Source organism: Hippopotamus amphibius, chromosome 1, assembly GCF_030028045.1.
Source record: "Hippopotamus amphibius kiboko isolate mHipAmp2 chromosome 1, mHipAmp2.hap2, whole genome shotgun sequence".
Classification (NCBI taxonomy): domain Eukaryota; kingdom Metazoa; phylum Chordata; class Mammalia; order Artiodactyla; family Hippopotamidae; genus Hippopotamus; species Hippopotamus amphibius.
The window spans coordinates 796,139-813,104 of NC_080186.1; the positions used below are offsets into that span (position 1 = coordinate 796,139).

The 16,966-nt window shown below is 52.2% G+C and overlaps 1 protein-coding gene across 1 annotated transcript in view; it reads right to left on the reverse strand.

The window, feature by feature from the left end:
* CFAP74 (cilia and flagella associated protein 74) overlaps positions 1–16,966 on the reverse strand; it is a 49,710-nt gene that overhangs the window by 15,896 nt on the left and 16,848 nt on the right. The window contains exons 17-20 of the mRNA XM_057749809.1: positions 12,409–12,573; positions 10,914–11,076; positions 1,941–2,011; positions 1,520–1,642 (exon numbers count right to left, since the gene is read on the reverse strand). Coding sequence (XP_057605792.1) covers positions 1,520–1,642; positions 1,941–2,011; positions 10,914–11,076; positions 12,409–12,573 — 522 coding nt within the window. The remainder of the gene's footprint in view (positions 1–1,519; positions 1,643–1,940; positions 2,012–10,913; positions 11,077–12,408; positions 12,574–16,966) is intronic.

The window sequence follows — 16,966 nt, forward strand, 5'->3', positions numbered from 1 at the left end:
TTGTCAAAATTGAAAAGACAACCTACTGAATGGGAGAAAATATTTGCAAATAATATGACTGATAAAGGATTAATATCCAACATATATATAACAGCTCATACAACCCAATATCAAAAAATAAACAACCTAATTAAAAAGTGAGCAGAAGGGCCTTCCTGGCGGTCCAGTGGTTAAGAGTCTGTGCTTCCACTGCAGGGGGCCCAGGTTCGATTCTTGGTCAGGGAACTAGATCCCATATACAGCAATTAAAGATCCTGCATGCCGCAACTAAGACCTGGTGCAGCCAAGTACATAAATAAATATTAGAAAAAAAATGATGGGGACTTCCCTGGTGACACAGTGGTTAAGAATCCACCTGCCAATGCAGGGGACACGGGTTCGGTCCCTGGTCCGGGAAGCTCCCGCATGCTGCAGAGCAACTAAGCCTGTGTGCCACAACTACTGAAGCCTGTGTGCCTAGAGCCTGGGCTCCACAACAAGAGAAGCCACCGCACTGAGAAGCCCACAAATTGCAACAAAGAGTATCTCCTGCTCACCACAACTAGAGAAAGCAGGTGCACAGCAACAAAGACCCAATGCAGCCAAAACACAGAAAGAGAGAGAGACAGACAGAAGAAAGGAAGAAAGAAAGAAAGAAAGAAAAAGAAAGAAAGAAAGAAAGAAAGAAAGAAAGAAAGAAAGAAAGAAAGAAAGAAAGAAAGAAAGAAAGAGAAAGAAAGAAAGAAAGAAAAAGAAAGAAGGAAGGAAAGAAAAAGAAAGAAGAAAGAGAAAGAAAGAAGGAAAAAGAAAGAAGGAAAGGGATAAGCTACATGGGTATATTGCACAGCACAGGGCATACAGGTGATATTTTATAATAACTTTTTATTTTTTGGCTGCACTGCATGGCTTGGGGGATCTTAGTTCCCCAACCAGGGATCAAACAGGGGCACTTGGCAGTGAAAGCACCAATTAGTAACCACTGGACCGCCAGGGAATTCCCTATAATAACTTTACATGGAATATAATCTATAGAATTTTTAAATCACTATGCTGTACACCTGTAACTAAAAAAAAATACCTCCCCAAACTCAGAATCCCAATAAGAAAGAAAACGCAATAGAAAATTTGGCAAATGACTTGGGGAAAAAAAAAACCCCGCAGAGGGGCATGAATACTGTGACTCATCGGGCTGGTAAACATGTTTACAGCCATTAAATTCGCTTTCTTCACACGCACGCGTCACCCTTATGAAATCAGCCTTGCCTTCGGTCACAAAGAAAACTGTAACAAATTTAAAAACAGACTTTGCAGATTATATCGCCTGCATAATTTAATAAATTCATAAATAAATTAAAAAGCAACGATGATAAACTTTAACTACTGGGAAATTACGAAAGACATTCCTAGTGATTGAGTGCAAGGTGTGCGCGTGTGTTCACAGGTGTGTGCGTGTCGCCACGTGCGCGTGGGAGGCATGGGGCGCGGCCTCGCGTGGTCACGGGGGCGCGGCCGCAGAGGGCAGGAGCAGCAGGGTACTCACGGTCTGGCACTGCTGATCCTTAAACACAGCCTTGAACCGTGTGGAGACCGTTCCCGGGACCATCGGGGTGAAGACGACAGGCACTCTGATGGAGCTGAAGGGTCTGATCTCCCCCTCTGTTATCTGCAGGGAGAGAGGCCGGCAGGGCTGCTATGCCTTCACACTCCTGTCCAGGCGCCTCCTGGGGCCCCCCCACAGCTGGGTCACTGCGGGGGGTGAGGGGCGGCTGCCCACGTGCGCACCGGCTCTCCCGACGACACAGGCCTTGCACACGCAGGCACTTGCACTCAGGGGCGGCCGGATACTGGCTGAGACAGCTGGCTGCCCAGAGGCCGTGAGTCCAGCGGCCAGACGAGTGTGGTCTGGCTCTGGTCAAATGGATGGGCCACCCCGGGGGCAGAGGAAGGGGCTTCCTGCTGACCTCTCCCAGCGAGAACTCCGTCTGTTCCTCGTTGGGAAGCATAGTCACCGTGGTGGTCAAGGCCACTCCCTCTGATTCTGGAAGAGAAGGGGGTCCAGGTGTGAGGCTGGCCAGGCACGGCGGGGCAGCTCTGCCAGACCCACCAGAGGCCCGGTCATCCCCAACCTGTCCTCCCGCGGCTGTGAGGCCCGACGTGGAGCTGGGGCAGCAGGGCGCCACCCGACCCCTCCGTCTCCCAGACCAGGTGCTGCTCTGGGGCTCATGGCGGCCACCCCAGCCCTCCTGCGCAGACAGCTCTCCCGACAGTACCATCTCCTGCCTCCCCACCCCTCACTGGGGCTAGCAAAGGCTCTTACAGGCGGACACCCAGGCCCAGGTGGCGGCCTCCACCTTTCCCTCTGGCCGGGCTCTGCAAAGAAGTGCCACACACTGGCACAGGAGGGCCAGAGTGGAGGGGGGTAGCGCCCCAGGCCTGGGCAGTGCACCCTAACTTCTCTGGGCCAGGACAGGGGTCACAGGGAGGTGGGGGGTGAACGTGTGCAGACAGCCTGGCTTGAGGGCACAGGGGGCTGTCACCGTGGCCCCCGGTTCACGACCATCTCGTGGTCAGCAGCCTGGGGAGCACGGGGACCCCCAGCTCAATGCCACAGGCGGTCCCAGGCCTGCGGTTTCTCGGGTGGACTCGGACGGTGTGCACTGCAGCCTCTGAAGCAAAAGGCTGGGGTGGGAGAGGGTCCCGAGGTGCCCAAAGCCTCAGCGCGGGAAAGGGGGTGAGTGAGGGCGTGGGCCCCCGGCAGCCCGGCGGGTGCAGTGGCCTGAGAGCAGCACGTTGGAGAGGGGATGGCGGTGAAGTGACGTGGACCATCCGGGGCTTCGCTTCAAAGCAGGAGTGGAAACTGGGCTCAAGGGAGTTTTATTAAGATGAGAAGATGGCAGGATACTGAGTCAGGGCTGGGCTGGGCGGGGGGGTGGGGGGGAGCTGGGCGGGGGATGGGGTGGGGGGAGGGGCCGCCACCTCCTAGGGACCTGCTGCAGCCGGAGGGGCAGGGGCGGCTGAGTTCTGGGAACGTAAAGCTATTCCCCTTCAGGTGATGATAAAATGTCCGCAGCCTGGTTTTCACACTTGTTTAGCCTCGTCTGTGCACGTGATTTGAACATCCCTTGCCCACTGGTGGGCCGTGGGCCCCGCCCCGCCCCTCGGGGTTTGGGGGGGCACCCCAAGAATGGCAGCCCGTCCATCTGGAAGGGCTGATGCTGCTTCCTCTCGTCTGAGAACCTCCCTGTCGGCTTTGCACGGGGAACACACCCAGTCTGGCAGGAGAGGTGGAGGTCAGCGTCCTTCCTGAGTCCTTCTCCGGCCGGGCTGCCAGCCTGGCCTCACGGAAAGCCCAGGTGCACTGCTGCCTCTGCGCCAGGCCACCACGGTGGGGCAAGCACCATTTCTGGGGCCTGGAGTTGTAAAGGCAGAGGCCCCCGATTCTGGGCGCCTCCACTTTGGCGGACTTGTCACCCTGTCCAGCAGCTACGACTGCTACCAAGTTGAGGGTGGGGGAGGAGGGGGCACGTTGGCTCCCAGCAGCCCGATGTTTATGTCCTTGTCTGCTTCAGGAGTTACCTCCGTGAGAGCCCAGACCAGGGACTGGGGGTCCTTCTCTGTGCCCTTGGTCTGGGTCTGACCCTGGGGCCAGCTGCTTCATCTTGCATGGATGGTGGTTGGGCCACTTGGTGACCCAGGGTGGAGTCGTGTCGGTCAGTTTGCTGGGAACTCAGAGAGCTTCCACTAGTTCTAGAATCAGGCTCGTTTGACTAGGAAGACTGTCTTTAATTATGTGTGCAGTGTATCTGCTCCATGAGTCCTTTCCCTTCTATCAGTTACAGAGTGGATATTTACTCACTTCCTGAAGTTAGAGGCATTTTAACATTTTAAATTTATTTATTTATTTATTTAATTGGCTGTGTTGGGTCTTTTTTGCTGTGCACGGGCTTTCTCTTTAGTTGCAGTGAGTGAGGGCTACTCTTCGTTGTGCTGCATGGGCTCCTCATTGCCGTAGCTTCTCCTGTTGCGGAGCACGGGCTCTAGGCACGTGGGCTTCAGTAGTTGCAGCACATGGGCTCAATAGTTGTGGCTCACAGGCTCTAAAGCGCAGGCTCAACAGTTGTGGCGCACGGGCTTAGTTGCTCCACGGCATGTGGGATCTTCCTGAAGCAGGGATCGAACCCATGTCCCCTGCATTGGCAGGCAGATTCTCAACCACTGCGCCACCTAGGAAGCCCCATTTCAACATTCTAGAACATTCTCAGCAAGCAACTCTTCTTAAAAAATTTTTATTTTTTAAATTTTTGGCTGCATTGGGTCTTCATTGCTGTGCATGGGCTTTTTCTAGGTGCGGCGAGCAGGGGCTACTCTTTGTTGCAGTGCACAGGCTTCTCATTGCGGTGGCTTCTCTTGTTGCAGAGCACGGGCCCTAGGCACTTGGGCTTCGGTAGTTGTGGTGTGAGGGCTCAGCAGTTGTGGCGCATGAGCTTAGCTACTCCATGGCACGTGTGATCTTCCTGGACCAGGGATCGAACCTCTGTCCCCTGCACTGGCAGGCAGATTCTTAACCACTCAGCAAGTAACTCTTTACATACTGTCTCCTCCTGACTCTGGTGGACAAGACCCTGCTTACTCATCCTCCATGTTTTGCACTCTTTCTTTCATGTTTCCGTCTCCATCTTCTGGTTCACTAATTCTCTCTTCAGCAATGTCTAATCCACAGTGTAACCCATTGACTGCGGTTTTGTTTTAAATGGTCACATTTTTACTGCTAGAAGTTTTATTCGGTTCATTTTCAAACTTCCTTGATCTTTTCCTTTGCGATGTTTTTCAATGTATTAAGCACGCGTATTTTATTTTCAATGTCTGATAATATAATACCTGAAACATGCAAGATTGTTCATGTGTGTGTTCAGGGATTTCTCTCCCATCTTTTTTTTAGTGTACCCTTCTGCAAGTTTTGACAAATGCATACAGGGTGTATCCCCCCCAATCCAGATACAGGACAGTCCCATCAGGCCCCACCCCATATCCCCCTGTGCCCCTTCGTGGTCACGCCCTCCCCTGCTCCCGGCAACCACCTGTTTCTATCCCTGCAGCTGTGCCTCTTCCAGAACAATACAAACAGGGAATTGCATGGTTTACAGTTTCCCACATCTGACCTTTTCACTGGCCAGATGCCTTGAGATGCTTGCGTGTTGTGCGTGGGCCCCCCGTCCATTTGTTTTCACTGCTGAATGGCGCCCCAGAGTAGAGACGTGCCAGTCTGTTTATCCACTCACCAGTCAGTGGACGTTGGGGTCGCTCGTCTTTGGCAGTGACAAAGAAATCCTCCACAAACGTTCACATACAGTTTTCTGTTTGAATTTAGTTTTCATTTCTCTGGGTAAGTACCTAGGACTGGGGTTGCTGGGTTGTATGATGTTTGTTTGACTTTATAAGAAACTGCTGAACTGTTTTCCAAAGTGGCTGCACCACGGTGCACTCCTAGCAGCAACGGACGAGAGTCCCGGGGGCTCCTGGCCAGCACTTGCCGCCGTCAGGTCTGGGGTTTAATCTCTTCCTTCTAACAGGTGTGTGGTGGGGGCCCATCGTGGCTTTAATCTGTTTTTCCTTCTCGTCTACTGTTGTGGAGTGTCTTTTCACGTGCTTACTTGCCATCCACACATCTTCTTTGCTGAAGCGTCTGTTCAAGTCTTTTGCCCATTTGAAAACTGGGTTATTTGTTTTCTAATTGAGGTTTGAAAGTTCTTTATATATTTTGGATCTGTTCTTTATCAGGTCTGTGATTCACTAATATTTTCTGCTAGTCAGTGACTTATCTTTCATTCTCTTAATAGTATGTCTAGAAGAGCAGATCACTTTAGTTTTGATGAAGTCCAGGTTTTTTTTTCTGGAAGTGCAGTTTATAATTTTAAAAAATGGATCATACTTTTGATGTTATATCCAAGAAATCTTTGCTTGCACAGATTTTCTCCTGTTTCTTTTAGAAGTTTTATAGTTTTAGGTTTTACATTTAGATTTATGATTTTTTAAAATTAATTAATTAATTAATTGGCTGTGTTGGGTCTTCATTGCTGCACAAAGGCTTTCTCTAGCTGCGGTGAGCAGGGGCTACTCTTCTTTGTGATGTGCGGGCTCCTTATTGCCGTGGCTTCTCTTGTTGCAGAGCACAGGCTCTAGGTGAGTGGGCTTCAGTAGCTGCGGCACATGGGCTCAATAGTTGTGGCTCACAGGCTCTAGAGCGCAGGCTCAATAACTGTGGCACAGGGGCTTAGTTGCTCCGCGGCATGTGGGATCTTCCTGGAGCAGGGATCGAACCTGTGTCCCCTGCACTGGCAGGTGGATTCTTAGCCACTGTGCCACCTAGGAAGCCCTTAGATCTATGATTTTGAGTAGTTTTTGTTTGCAGTGAGAGGAATGGATGGAGGTTAATTTGGAGGCCATACATTTATCTAATTGTTAAGGTCTCATTTGATGACAAGAGTTTCTTTCTCTAAGGAATTACCTTTGCATATTTGCATGGGTCTAGTTTTGGATCCTTTATTCTGTTCCACGAGCCCCTGTGTCTCTCCCTCTGCCAATAACACACTGCGTGTTACTCCAGCTTTAGAGTAAGTCTTAAAATCAGGTAGTCTGATTCCAACTTTGCTTTTTTTCAAAATTGTTTTAGTTATTTTGGGTCCTTTAGATTTCCATACAAATTTTAGAATCAGCTTGTCAATTCCCATAAAAGGCCATGCTAGGATTTCGATTAGAATTGCATCATCTACAGTCAGTTTTGGGAGAACTTGCCTCTTAACAGTGGTGAGTCTTCCCATCCACAAGCTCTGTGGCTCTCCCCATTTACTGAGGCCTTTAACTGCTCTCATCGGAGTTTTGTACTTTTCAGCATAGAGACCCTGAACATTTTTTTCTTAGCTTTATTACTTAGTAGTTCATGTTTTGGGTGCTGTTATAAATGATACTTATAAAAATTTAATTTCCAGTTGTCAATTTCTACTACCTGGAAATATGATTGATTTTTGTACATTGTATCCTGTGACCTTGCTAAATGCACTTGTTCTGTAACCCTGGGGGGATTCTTTGAGATATTCTAGATAGTTGTCTGTGAATAAAGCTGATTTTATCTTTTTCTTTTCAAACTTTATGCCTTTTCTTTTCCTGCCTTATCACACTGAATAGCTGTGAGTGAATGAACGTCTCTGCTGTTCCCCCAGCCTTCAGGAGAAGCATCCAATCTTTCATCAGTGAGTATGACGTTCGCTGGAAGTTTATTTTTTGTTTATTTTTCTAAGACGCCCATCATCAGGTTGAGGAAATTTCCTTCTACTCCTAGTTCTCCGAGAGCTGTCGTCACAAATGGATATTGAATTTCGTCAAAAGCTTTTCCTGCATTTGTTAAGACAATCGTAATGTTTTTTCTTCTTTCTTCTATGGACGTGGTGAATAACGCTGCACGACTCCCGAATGCGGAAGCAGCCCCGTGTCCCGAGGACAGACCCTAGCGGCTCATGTTGTGTTATCCTTCCTCAGGTCCGGTTGGATCCATTGGTAGCATCTTAATGAAGACACAGAGCAACTTCTGACTGTGAGCACATGCTTCCTGGCACTTTATCTGTGGAACTCCTTGAGTTCTGAGCGGAAGCTGCACTTTCCCGCAGAGAGTTGGCCTTTGTGTGGCTGGGCGCCGACGCTCTTCCAACTTGGGACCGCTTTCCCCTAAAGTCTCTGCTGGGGACAGTCAGCAGGGGGCGTGGGTCCAGGCTGCAGACCCACACCGGCCTGCTGACGGTTTTCAATCATCACGGTGACGTCCTCCACCCCGCCACCTGTGAAGGGCGAGGGGCCCGCGCCGCTGCTTCCCTGCGGCCCTGCCCTGCGGCAGCTCCCGCCCGTCAGGTGCCGTCCGCCATGCATGCAGCCAGCCCTCTGCGGCAGACACTCTCCCCTGTCCCGCGCTGCCCCGTGGGGGGACTCTGGGTCAGCAGGTCTCGGGCCCACACTGGGCGCTGGGCTCCTGCCCGGCTCAGGCGGGGACCCCCACGGGCCTCCAGTGGGGGGCGGCCCAAACGCCACTCAGAAGGTGGCCCCTGCCGACGTGGGGTGCTGGGGGCGGGGGAGTCCGCGGTTCAAGGCTACGGACCCCCTGACGCAGCGCAGGGTCAGAGGAGGTGGGGGCTCCACCCACGCGCCCTCTGTCCCCACCTGTGTGCTCACCAGGGTCTCCCCCTCGCCACGTTTTGTGATGTGCTGACCCACGTATGCTTATCTGGACCACACTGTCTTGCTTACCATAGCTTTAGAGTAGGTCTCGAAGCCATGTATGAGTTTACAAAAGCGGTCTTTTGCTTTGAAAGATGGTTTCCTGGAGTATTAGAAAAATACGGAGGCAGGGGCCCTGCGTACCCCCGCATCCCACGTTCACGGCGACAGTTATCAACAGCCCCCGGGGGGGGTGGCCCCTCCTCTGGCAGGGCTGCAGCCAAGATCGTGGAAGGGTGTGGCTCCCTGTTTTAGGGCCATGTCCAAGGCCAGAGGGCTGTCTCATGAGTGGAGAGGAAAAGAAGCAGAGTGGCTAAGGGCCCAGGAAGTAAGAGTTAAAAAAGAAAAGAAAAAGTAGGACCAAAATAAAGCACAAAACAAGATGGGAGGAACAAATCCAAATATACTGAGATTCATAATAAATGTAAACGGGGCAAGTTCTCCAGAAAAAGTCCATGCTCGTCAGGCTGGATAAACAGGCCAGAACGCGGGACCCCTGTACCGCAAACCGAAACATTTCCGAACACACTGAGTTGAGGCCTGACTAAATGGGGAGATGGGCCCGTGTCTGAGGGTTCAAACACTGCATACTGCTAACATGTCAGTCCTCCTGAAGTGGATCTATGGGTTCAACGCTATGCCAACCCCACACTAGGCTTTTTTGTAGAAATCAAGAAGCTGTCTCTAAAATACACACGGAGGGACTTCCCTGGTGGCACAGCGGTTAAGACTTCAAGCTCCCAATGCAGGGGGTCCAGGTTCGATCCCTGGTCAGGGAACTAGATCCCACATGCATGCCACAACTAAGAGTTCACGTGCCACAGCTAAGGAGCTGGCAAGCTGCAACCAAGGAGCCTGCCTGCTGCAACTAAGACCCGTGCTGGGTCAGGAGAGGTAAATAGGTCAACCAATCAGGATATAGAGTCCAGAGATATGCACACACTTCCAATCCATATGTGACAAAGATGACACATCAGTCCATCAGGGAAAGGAGAGTCTTTTCAACACATGTTGCAGGAACAACGGGACATCCATGTGGGAGAAAAAGAGCCTCGACCTCTACCTCACACCACACACACAAACTAACACGAGCTGAATCACAAACCCAAACGTAAGAGCCAGGTCTTACATCCTCATGACCTTGGGTCAGGGGAAATTTTGCTATAAAGGCATAAAAAACAAACCTCGAAAGAAATCATGGGTAGATTTGTAAACATTAAAATTAAGAACTTTGACTTAAGAAAAGAGATCATAAAGGGAGTAAAAAGACAAGGCACGCGTTGGAGGCGATATCTGCAGCCTTTCTAACGGGCAAAGGGCAAGAACAAGGATCTGGAAGGAACTCCTGCCAATAAACAAGAAAAGACAAATCAGCCCACACAGGAGTGGGTGACAAATGGTAAACAGGCCCCCGGAAAGACAGGCAACCTTGCTGGTGGTGAGAGGAGTACAAACAGGAGCCTCCCTTCCCAGGCCTCCAGACCCACCCCGCCGCGCCGTCCAGGGGGACCCAGCCACGGGCCGTGGGTGGCTGTGAGCACGTGAAGTGCGGCTCCTGGGAAGGAGGAACGAAATTCTCGCTTGTTATTACTTAATTTCCTTAATTTTGGTTACTTTAAATCTGGATAGCCAGAGGGGACTAGTGGCAGCTGCACTGGGTGGCACAGTCCCGGCTGCAGCCACGCAGGGAAAGAACGGACATTAGCAGGAAGAGTGAGGCTCGTGTCCCACGCGATGTGGCGGTGACGCGGCCCAGGGAAACTCACTGGCACGGAGACGCCGTCCTGAGCCCCTGCGCACACGGCACACGCCGTGAATCCCACCCCCCGTGTGAGCCAGCGGGAGCAGCCTGTGACCGTCTGTGACGGAGGTGTGTTCGTGAGAGCAGCCGCCACGTCGCGGAGGACACCTGTCCAGTCCACGTGCGTGACCTGCAAAGCTCGATGTTGCACTACCAAGCAGCTCAGGGCGCCCTCTCCGGGGCTCCGTTTCTGCAGAGGCCGACGTGGACGTGGATGGAGAAAGTAAAGGAGGCGAGGAAAGGCTGAAGACAGTGGCAGACGGACGTCCTGGTGGGGAAGGCGGCCGGGCGAGGGCGCCGCACAGATCCTCTTCCTTCTCAAGCTCAGCCTGGGCTCAGCCCGCCTCCCTCCCAGCTCTTCCTTCAACTCCCCTCACGCGTTAAACGTGCTCCCATCAGCAGAGCCTCCTCCCCATCCCCGCCCTCCCTCTCCCCCTCCCTCCAGCAGGCGGGGCTCCTCAGATGTCCCAACAAGGACACCAAGGGCAGCGGGAGGGCAGCTCCCCCTGTGGCCAGCCTGGCAGTCCAAAGCTGCGGATTTCCTTTAAGTCTTCTGTTAGCTTAAATATGGATATAAATCGTAATCCACTCCATCACCAGTCCGCAGTTGGACTGTATGAATATACGTATTTTAGTTACTTAAAGCTGGAGCCCCGGAAACATTCCGCAGCGCCCAGCTCTCTGGCACTTCGCGGGCACAACAGACCCTGGCCGGGGGCAGCCGTGCTCGGAGTGGCTCCTGGAATCTGTCCCCCTGGGGCCCTCGGAGCCGGCACGCCAGCCCCTCTGCCTGTCAAAGGCCTGGGACGCGGGACCCTGCCGCCGAGGGCCCCGGAGCCGCGTGCCGAGGGCAGCCGCGGGCCCGGCTCACCTGAGGGGCGCCCCTCCTCCTGCCCCTTCGTGTCCAGCTTTCCGGACTCCTTCTGGCTTGGCACGTCTGTCGGGGAGGACTCATTGCCTGCCATCCGCTGCTCAGAAAAGCTGGTGGTGATTTTATCATAAAAACCTGTGTCTTCGTACGTGTAGATACTGCTCTGAAAAAGATAACGTGACACCTTTACTGGCAGTCTCCATTTGCCTTTCCCGTCGGCTGTCCAGACCTGCCGTCCTGGGAGGGCCACGTCGAGAGCCCGGACGTGATCCTGGCGGGGAGGCTGAGGGCTCCCGCAGGACCCCTGCAACAGCTCTCTGTCAACCCGTGCTGGCCTCGCCGGGGGCTCGGGGCCTCCTCCAGCCCAGGCAGGCTCCTCCTTGGCCCTGTCCCAGAGCCCACTGCATGCGGGCACGCAGCTAAGTTTCTCCAGGACGCCCACTCTCCGCCCTGGGTGGGCTTGGGCCCCCCAGGCTCCAGCCTCGAGCTCTCCTGGCTTCAGCCCAGATGTCTGCAGGCTGAGAGCGGCCCAACCTCGCCTCTGCTCCTTTCCCAGAGGCCGCTGACCCCCCAGTCCTGTCCCCTGGGCTCACAGCTGACCAAGTGCCTGCCACGTGTGACTCAGGGGCCACGGGGGCACACACAGGGCACCTCCTGGATGGAGCTGCTGTCCAGGAGATGCGCGGAGCCCGTGGGGGGCCCTGAGGGTCCAGACACTTGTCTGCCCCCACGAGCCTGGCCCCCAGGCCCCATCCTCATCCACCATCCCGCCAGCCCTGCTCTGGGTTCACACCCGGGCCCCCCACCTCTGCCACAGCAGCTGGCCCACACTGTTGCCCAGGGGGCCTCCACCTTGTCCCTCACTGGGGGGACCCTTCCAGAGCCTTTGCTGAGACCCCTTAACGCAGCAGAGAGAACAGACTCAGTGCTTCTTGTAGGAAAGTTTCAACTAACTGACACCTGTATTTTAAAAAGGCAAAGTTTCTCACACCCATTCTCACTCTCAAATGACGCCCCCCTCCCAGGGTCTACTGGCTGTGCTGGAAGTTGTCTCCATGGATGTGTCCCACCTGTTTACGTTTCCTCAGCAGCACGCGTGCACAGCCCTCCTGTGAGAGGACCAAGGCCCCCCTTGCGCCCTTGGCAGTTGTGGGTGTGGGGCAGGGTTTGCTGCACTTCTCAGCCTGGGGCGTCGGGCTGGACCACCCGTATCCACGCTGGGACTTGAGGGCCTGGAGTGCTTGGCCAACACACGTGGCCGGGGACAGCATCCTGCTGCCCCAGGTGCGTGCCTCACAGAGACCGAGCTCCTCCATCCAGACTAACCGAGGCTGTCCCGCTGCCCCTCCTCCCCCCACGTCCACAGGCTCCTTTGAATCCTGCCCCACTTTGCACGCGTGGGACTGTGTCTGGAGGGGGTCTGGGCGGGGGGAGATGCCACGCGCTGCCCTTGGCTGAGAGCCACGGCGGTGACCAGGAGCAGCAGCACACTCACTATTTTTAGGAGTGACGGGGACGTGTCCATCTCACAGGACTCGGATGCCAGAAGAAACTTGAACTTGGTGCCCAAGCCCCCGACGTTGGTCAGCGTGACGGTCCGGGACGTGGTCTCGCCCACCACGCAGCTGCCGAAGTCGATGAGCTCCTTGTCGAGGGACAGCTGCCCAAAGGCCCCGAGTGACCGGCGATGCCAGGCTGGCAGCAGGGCCTCCTCCCCCCGTCACCGCAGCCCTCGGGGACACGGGAGCTCTGGCCCCGTCCTCATGCTGAGGGCTGAGGCCCACATCTGGCTCCATGGGGGGGGGGCGGGGGGACAGGGATGCCGCGTAGCCCGGGAACACAACCACATCCCGGAAGCCACAGACTTGGGTGCCGATCACAACACCCGGGGGGCACCTGAGTGCAGTGTTTAACGCATGAAGCCAGCTAAAAACAAGCGAGCTATCCAGCCGTGGAGAGACACGTGGAGGAACCTTAAGTGTGTATTGCGAAGTGAAAGAAGCCAGTCTGAAAAGGCTGCAAGCTGTGCCATCCCAACCATACGACTTTCTGGGAAAGGCAAAACCATGGAGGTAATAAAAAGATCGATGGGTACACGTTCACAGAAGACTCAGTCGGCGAGACGATACAGCAGTTACAATCAGTTAGCGAGGGGACTCGAGGAAGGAACAACGTTCTACAACACTCCTCTCGTGGTGGTGAACGGAACAAGCAGGTGGAAGGTAAGTAAGAGAACCCAGGACTCACAGCCCAAGAAACCAGCGCGATCTAACAGACGTGTACAGAACACTCCACCCGACAGCAGCACGCGCACCACGCTCAGGTGCACACGGCACGTTTCCCGGGACTGACCACATGTTAGGCCACAAACTAGGTTTCAACAGGTTTTAAAAGCTAGATATCAGACAAAGCATCCTCTCGGACCAAAACAGGATGAAGGTACAAATCAATAACATAGAGAAAACTGGAACATTCACAAAACTGTGGAAATTAAACAACACACTTTTAAACCACGAATGGATCAAAGAAGAAATCACAAGAAAAATTACACAATAATTAGAAATGAATGAAAACAAAACCACAACACACCAAAACTTATGGGATGCACTGAAAGCAGTGCTACAGGGGAAATGCACAGCTACAGACGTTTACATTAAAAACAAGATGGGGGTGGGGGAGACTTCGCTGGTGGGCCATGGCTGAGACTCTGTGCTCCCAAGGCAGGGGGCCCAGGTCTGATTTCCGGTCAGGGAACTAGATCCCACAAGCCGCCACTAAAAGTTCACGTGCTGCAACTAAGATCCTGGTGCAGCCAAATAAATAAATAAATATTTATTAAAAGTCACAAAAAAACAAAAAAACAAGACAGAGAATTCCCTGGTGGTCCACTGGGTGAGACTGCGCTTTCACTGTGGAGGGCCCGGGTTCAATAGCTGGTCGGGGAACTAGGATCCCGCAGGCCACACAGTATAGCCAAAAAAAATCCAAAAAACAAAAACAAGACAGAATTCAAATTAACAACTTACATTTGCAACTCAAGAAATTAGGAAAAGAACAAAGTAAGCCCAAAACTAGCAGACAAAAGAAAACAATGAAGATGCGAGCAGAGATAAACAAAGTAGAGAAAGTGAGAGTAGCACTGACACATACACACGACCAAATGTAAAACAGACAGCTAGTGGGAAGCTGCTGCAGAGCACAGGGAGCTCAGCTCGGTGCTTTGTGAGGACCTAAAGGGGTGGGATAGGGAGGGAGGGAGGGAGGCTCAAGCGGGAGAGGATATGGGGATATAGGTATACATACAGCTGATTAACTTTGTCGTATACCAGAAACTAACACAACATTGTAAAGCAATTATACTCCAATAAAGATGTACTAAAAAACAAACAAACAAACAAAAACCCAGTGTGGTACTGGCATAAAGACAGACATGTAGACCAATGAAATAGAACAGAGAGTCCAAAAATAAAGCCTCACATTTATGGTCAAATAACTTTTGACAATGGTGCCAAGACCATTCAATGAGGGAAAAGACAGTCTTTTCAACAAATGGTGCTGGGAAAACTGGATGTCCACATGCAAAAGAATGAAGTTGGACCCTTACCTAATTCCATATACAAAAATTAACTTAAAATGGATCAAGGACCTAAATGTAAGACCTAAAACAATAAAACCTTTAGAAGAAAGCAAAGGATAAAATCTTCACAACACCGAACTTGGCAGTAATTTCTTAGATACAACACCACAGGCACAGGCAACAAAAGAAAAAGTTGACAAATTGGACTTCGTGAAAATTGAAAAAATGTTTACATTAGAAGACACTTCCTATAGAGTAAAATGACAATTCACAGAATGGGAGAAAATATTTGCAAATCCTATATCTGAGGAGGGGTTAATATCTAGAATACAGAGAAGTCCTGAAACTCAACAACAACAAAACAACAACCAAACTGAAAATGGGAAAAGGACTTGAATAGACATTTCTCCAAAGAAGACATGCAGATGGCCACCGGGCACATGAAAAGATGCTCAACATCACGAACCATCAGGGAGATGCAAATCGAAACGAGGTACCACCACACACCCAGCAGGACATCTCCTGCCAGAAACCCAGAAAACAAGTGCTGGTGAAGATGTGGAGAAACTGGAGCCCTTGTGCACTGTCGGTGGGAATGTAAAATGGTGCAGCTACTGTGGAAAACAGTGTGGAGGTTCCTCAAAAAAATAGCAATAGAGCTGCCATAGTTGCTGCTCCTGCCCCATTGTCACTGTGCCTCCCCCCTCCCCGAAGTGACTCCAGGGGACTTAAAGGGCCAGCACACTTTTTCTCCCCTCCCTCATCTATCTCTTTTTCCCTCATCTGTGAGCCAGACATTAAAGACTCGGATGTACACAGGGAAAATCAGGACGTGACCACGCATGCCCAGGGAAAGGCTCAGAAAAGACTTGGGAAGACGGTAAGTCTGCCTCTCAGGCTCTCTTCAGCACAGAGAGCCGACAGCCATCAAAAACCAAACAAACAGAAACGATACGAAAGCCCAGTAAACTGTGGGGAAGGGGACAGGCTGATTTGCAGAGTCACCACAACATTAGATTCCAAAGTCCAGGGCTCCACAATCACACACAGAGACGGAAAGCATGATTCACTCAAAGGAAAAATAAAGCAACAGAAACTGTCCCTGCAAAGGACCAGGACTCTCACACGACTTGACTTGTGAAGATCAAGGAAGATGTGAAGGAACTCAAGAAGATGATGTGTGAACAAAGTGGAAAGATCAATAAAGAGACAGAAAACCTAAAAAGAAACAAACCAAAAAAAAAAAAATTCCGGAGCTGAAAACTATCATAAATGAAGTGAAAACTCAGTAGCAGGATTCAGAGGCGGGTCCGAACAGGCAGAAGACAGAATCTGGGGACCTGAAGACGGGATGATGGGCCCATCAGGGTTGAGGAGCAGGAAGAGAAAAGACAAGAAAAGTTAGCAGCGCCTGGGGGGGCCTGTGGGACCCATCAGGGGGCCACTATGTGCATCGTGGGGTCCTAGGAGGAGCAGAGAAAAGGGCAGAGAGAGTATTTCAAAAAAATTATGGCCAAAAGTGTCCCACGTTCGATGAAAGACATGAATATAAACATCCAAGCAGTTCAGCAAACCCCAAGAGGATGAACTCAGAGGCTGCTTGTAATCAGACTGTTAAAGGCCAGAGAGAAAGAGAGCATCGCGACAGCAGCACGACACACGACCGTCGCCGCACGGGGCCCCAGAGAGACCGTGGGCAGCTTCTCGTCACACGCTTGGGAGGCCTGAGGCCAGGAGCACGTTTATTCCAAGTGCTCAGGAAGGAAAACGTCGAGAATCCTACATCCTTCAAAACTGTCCTTCAAAAGTGAGGAAGAAATCCATACAGTCCCAGACAGAGAAAGGCTGCGGGAGCTCCTCACCACAGACCTGCCTGTGGGAAATGCCCCGCGAGTACTGCAGGTGAGAGGACGGCCCCAGACAGTAACTCCCAGCTCAGGAGCGGGAAACGACGGGCAGCTGTGACAGCTGGTGTCGCTGTTGCGATGGTTTGTGACTGCACTTCTAGTTCCTGTGTGATGTAAGACACTGATCCTTTTTGTTTTTAATTGGCTGCATTGGGTCTTCGTTGCTGCACACGGGCTTTCTCTAGATGCGGTGAGCGGGGGCTCCTTTTCATTGCAGTGCCTGGGCTTCTCACTGGGGTGGCTTCTCTTGTGGTAGAGCATGGGCTCTAGGCGCGGCACACAGGCTCAACAGTTGTGGCTTGCGGACTCTAGAGCGCAGGCTCAGTAATTGTGGCACACGGGCTTAGTTGCTCCGCGGCACGTGGGATCTTCCCAGACCAGGGGTCGAACCCATGTCAATCACTGACAGGTGGATTCTCAACCACTGCACCACCAGGGAAGTCCACTAATACATTAAAAAAAATTTAGGGACTTGAGCCCTCATGCAGCAACTAATGAAGCATGTGTGCCTAGAGCCCATGCTCCACAGTAAGAGAAGCCACTGCAATGAGAAGCCCGCGCACTGCAGT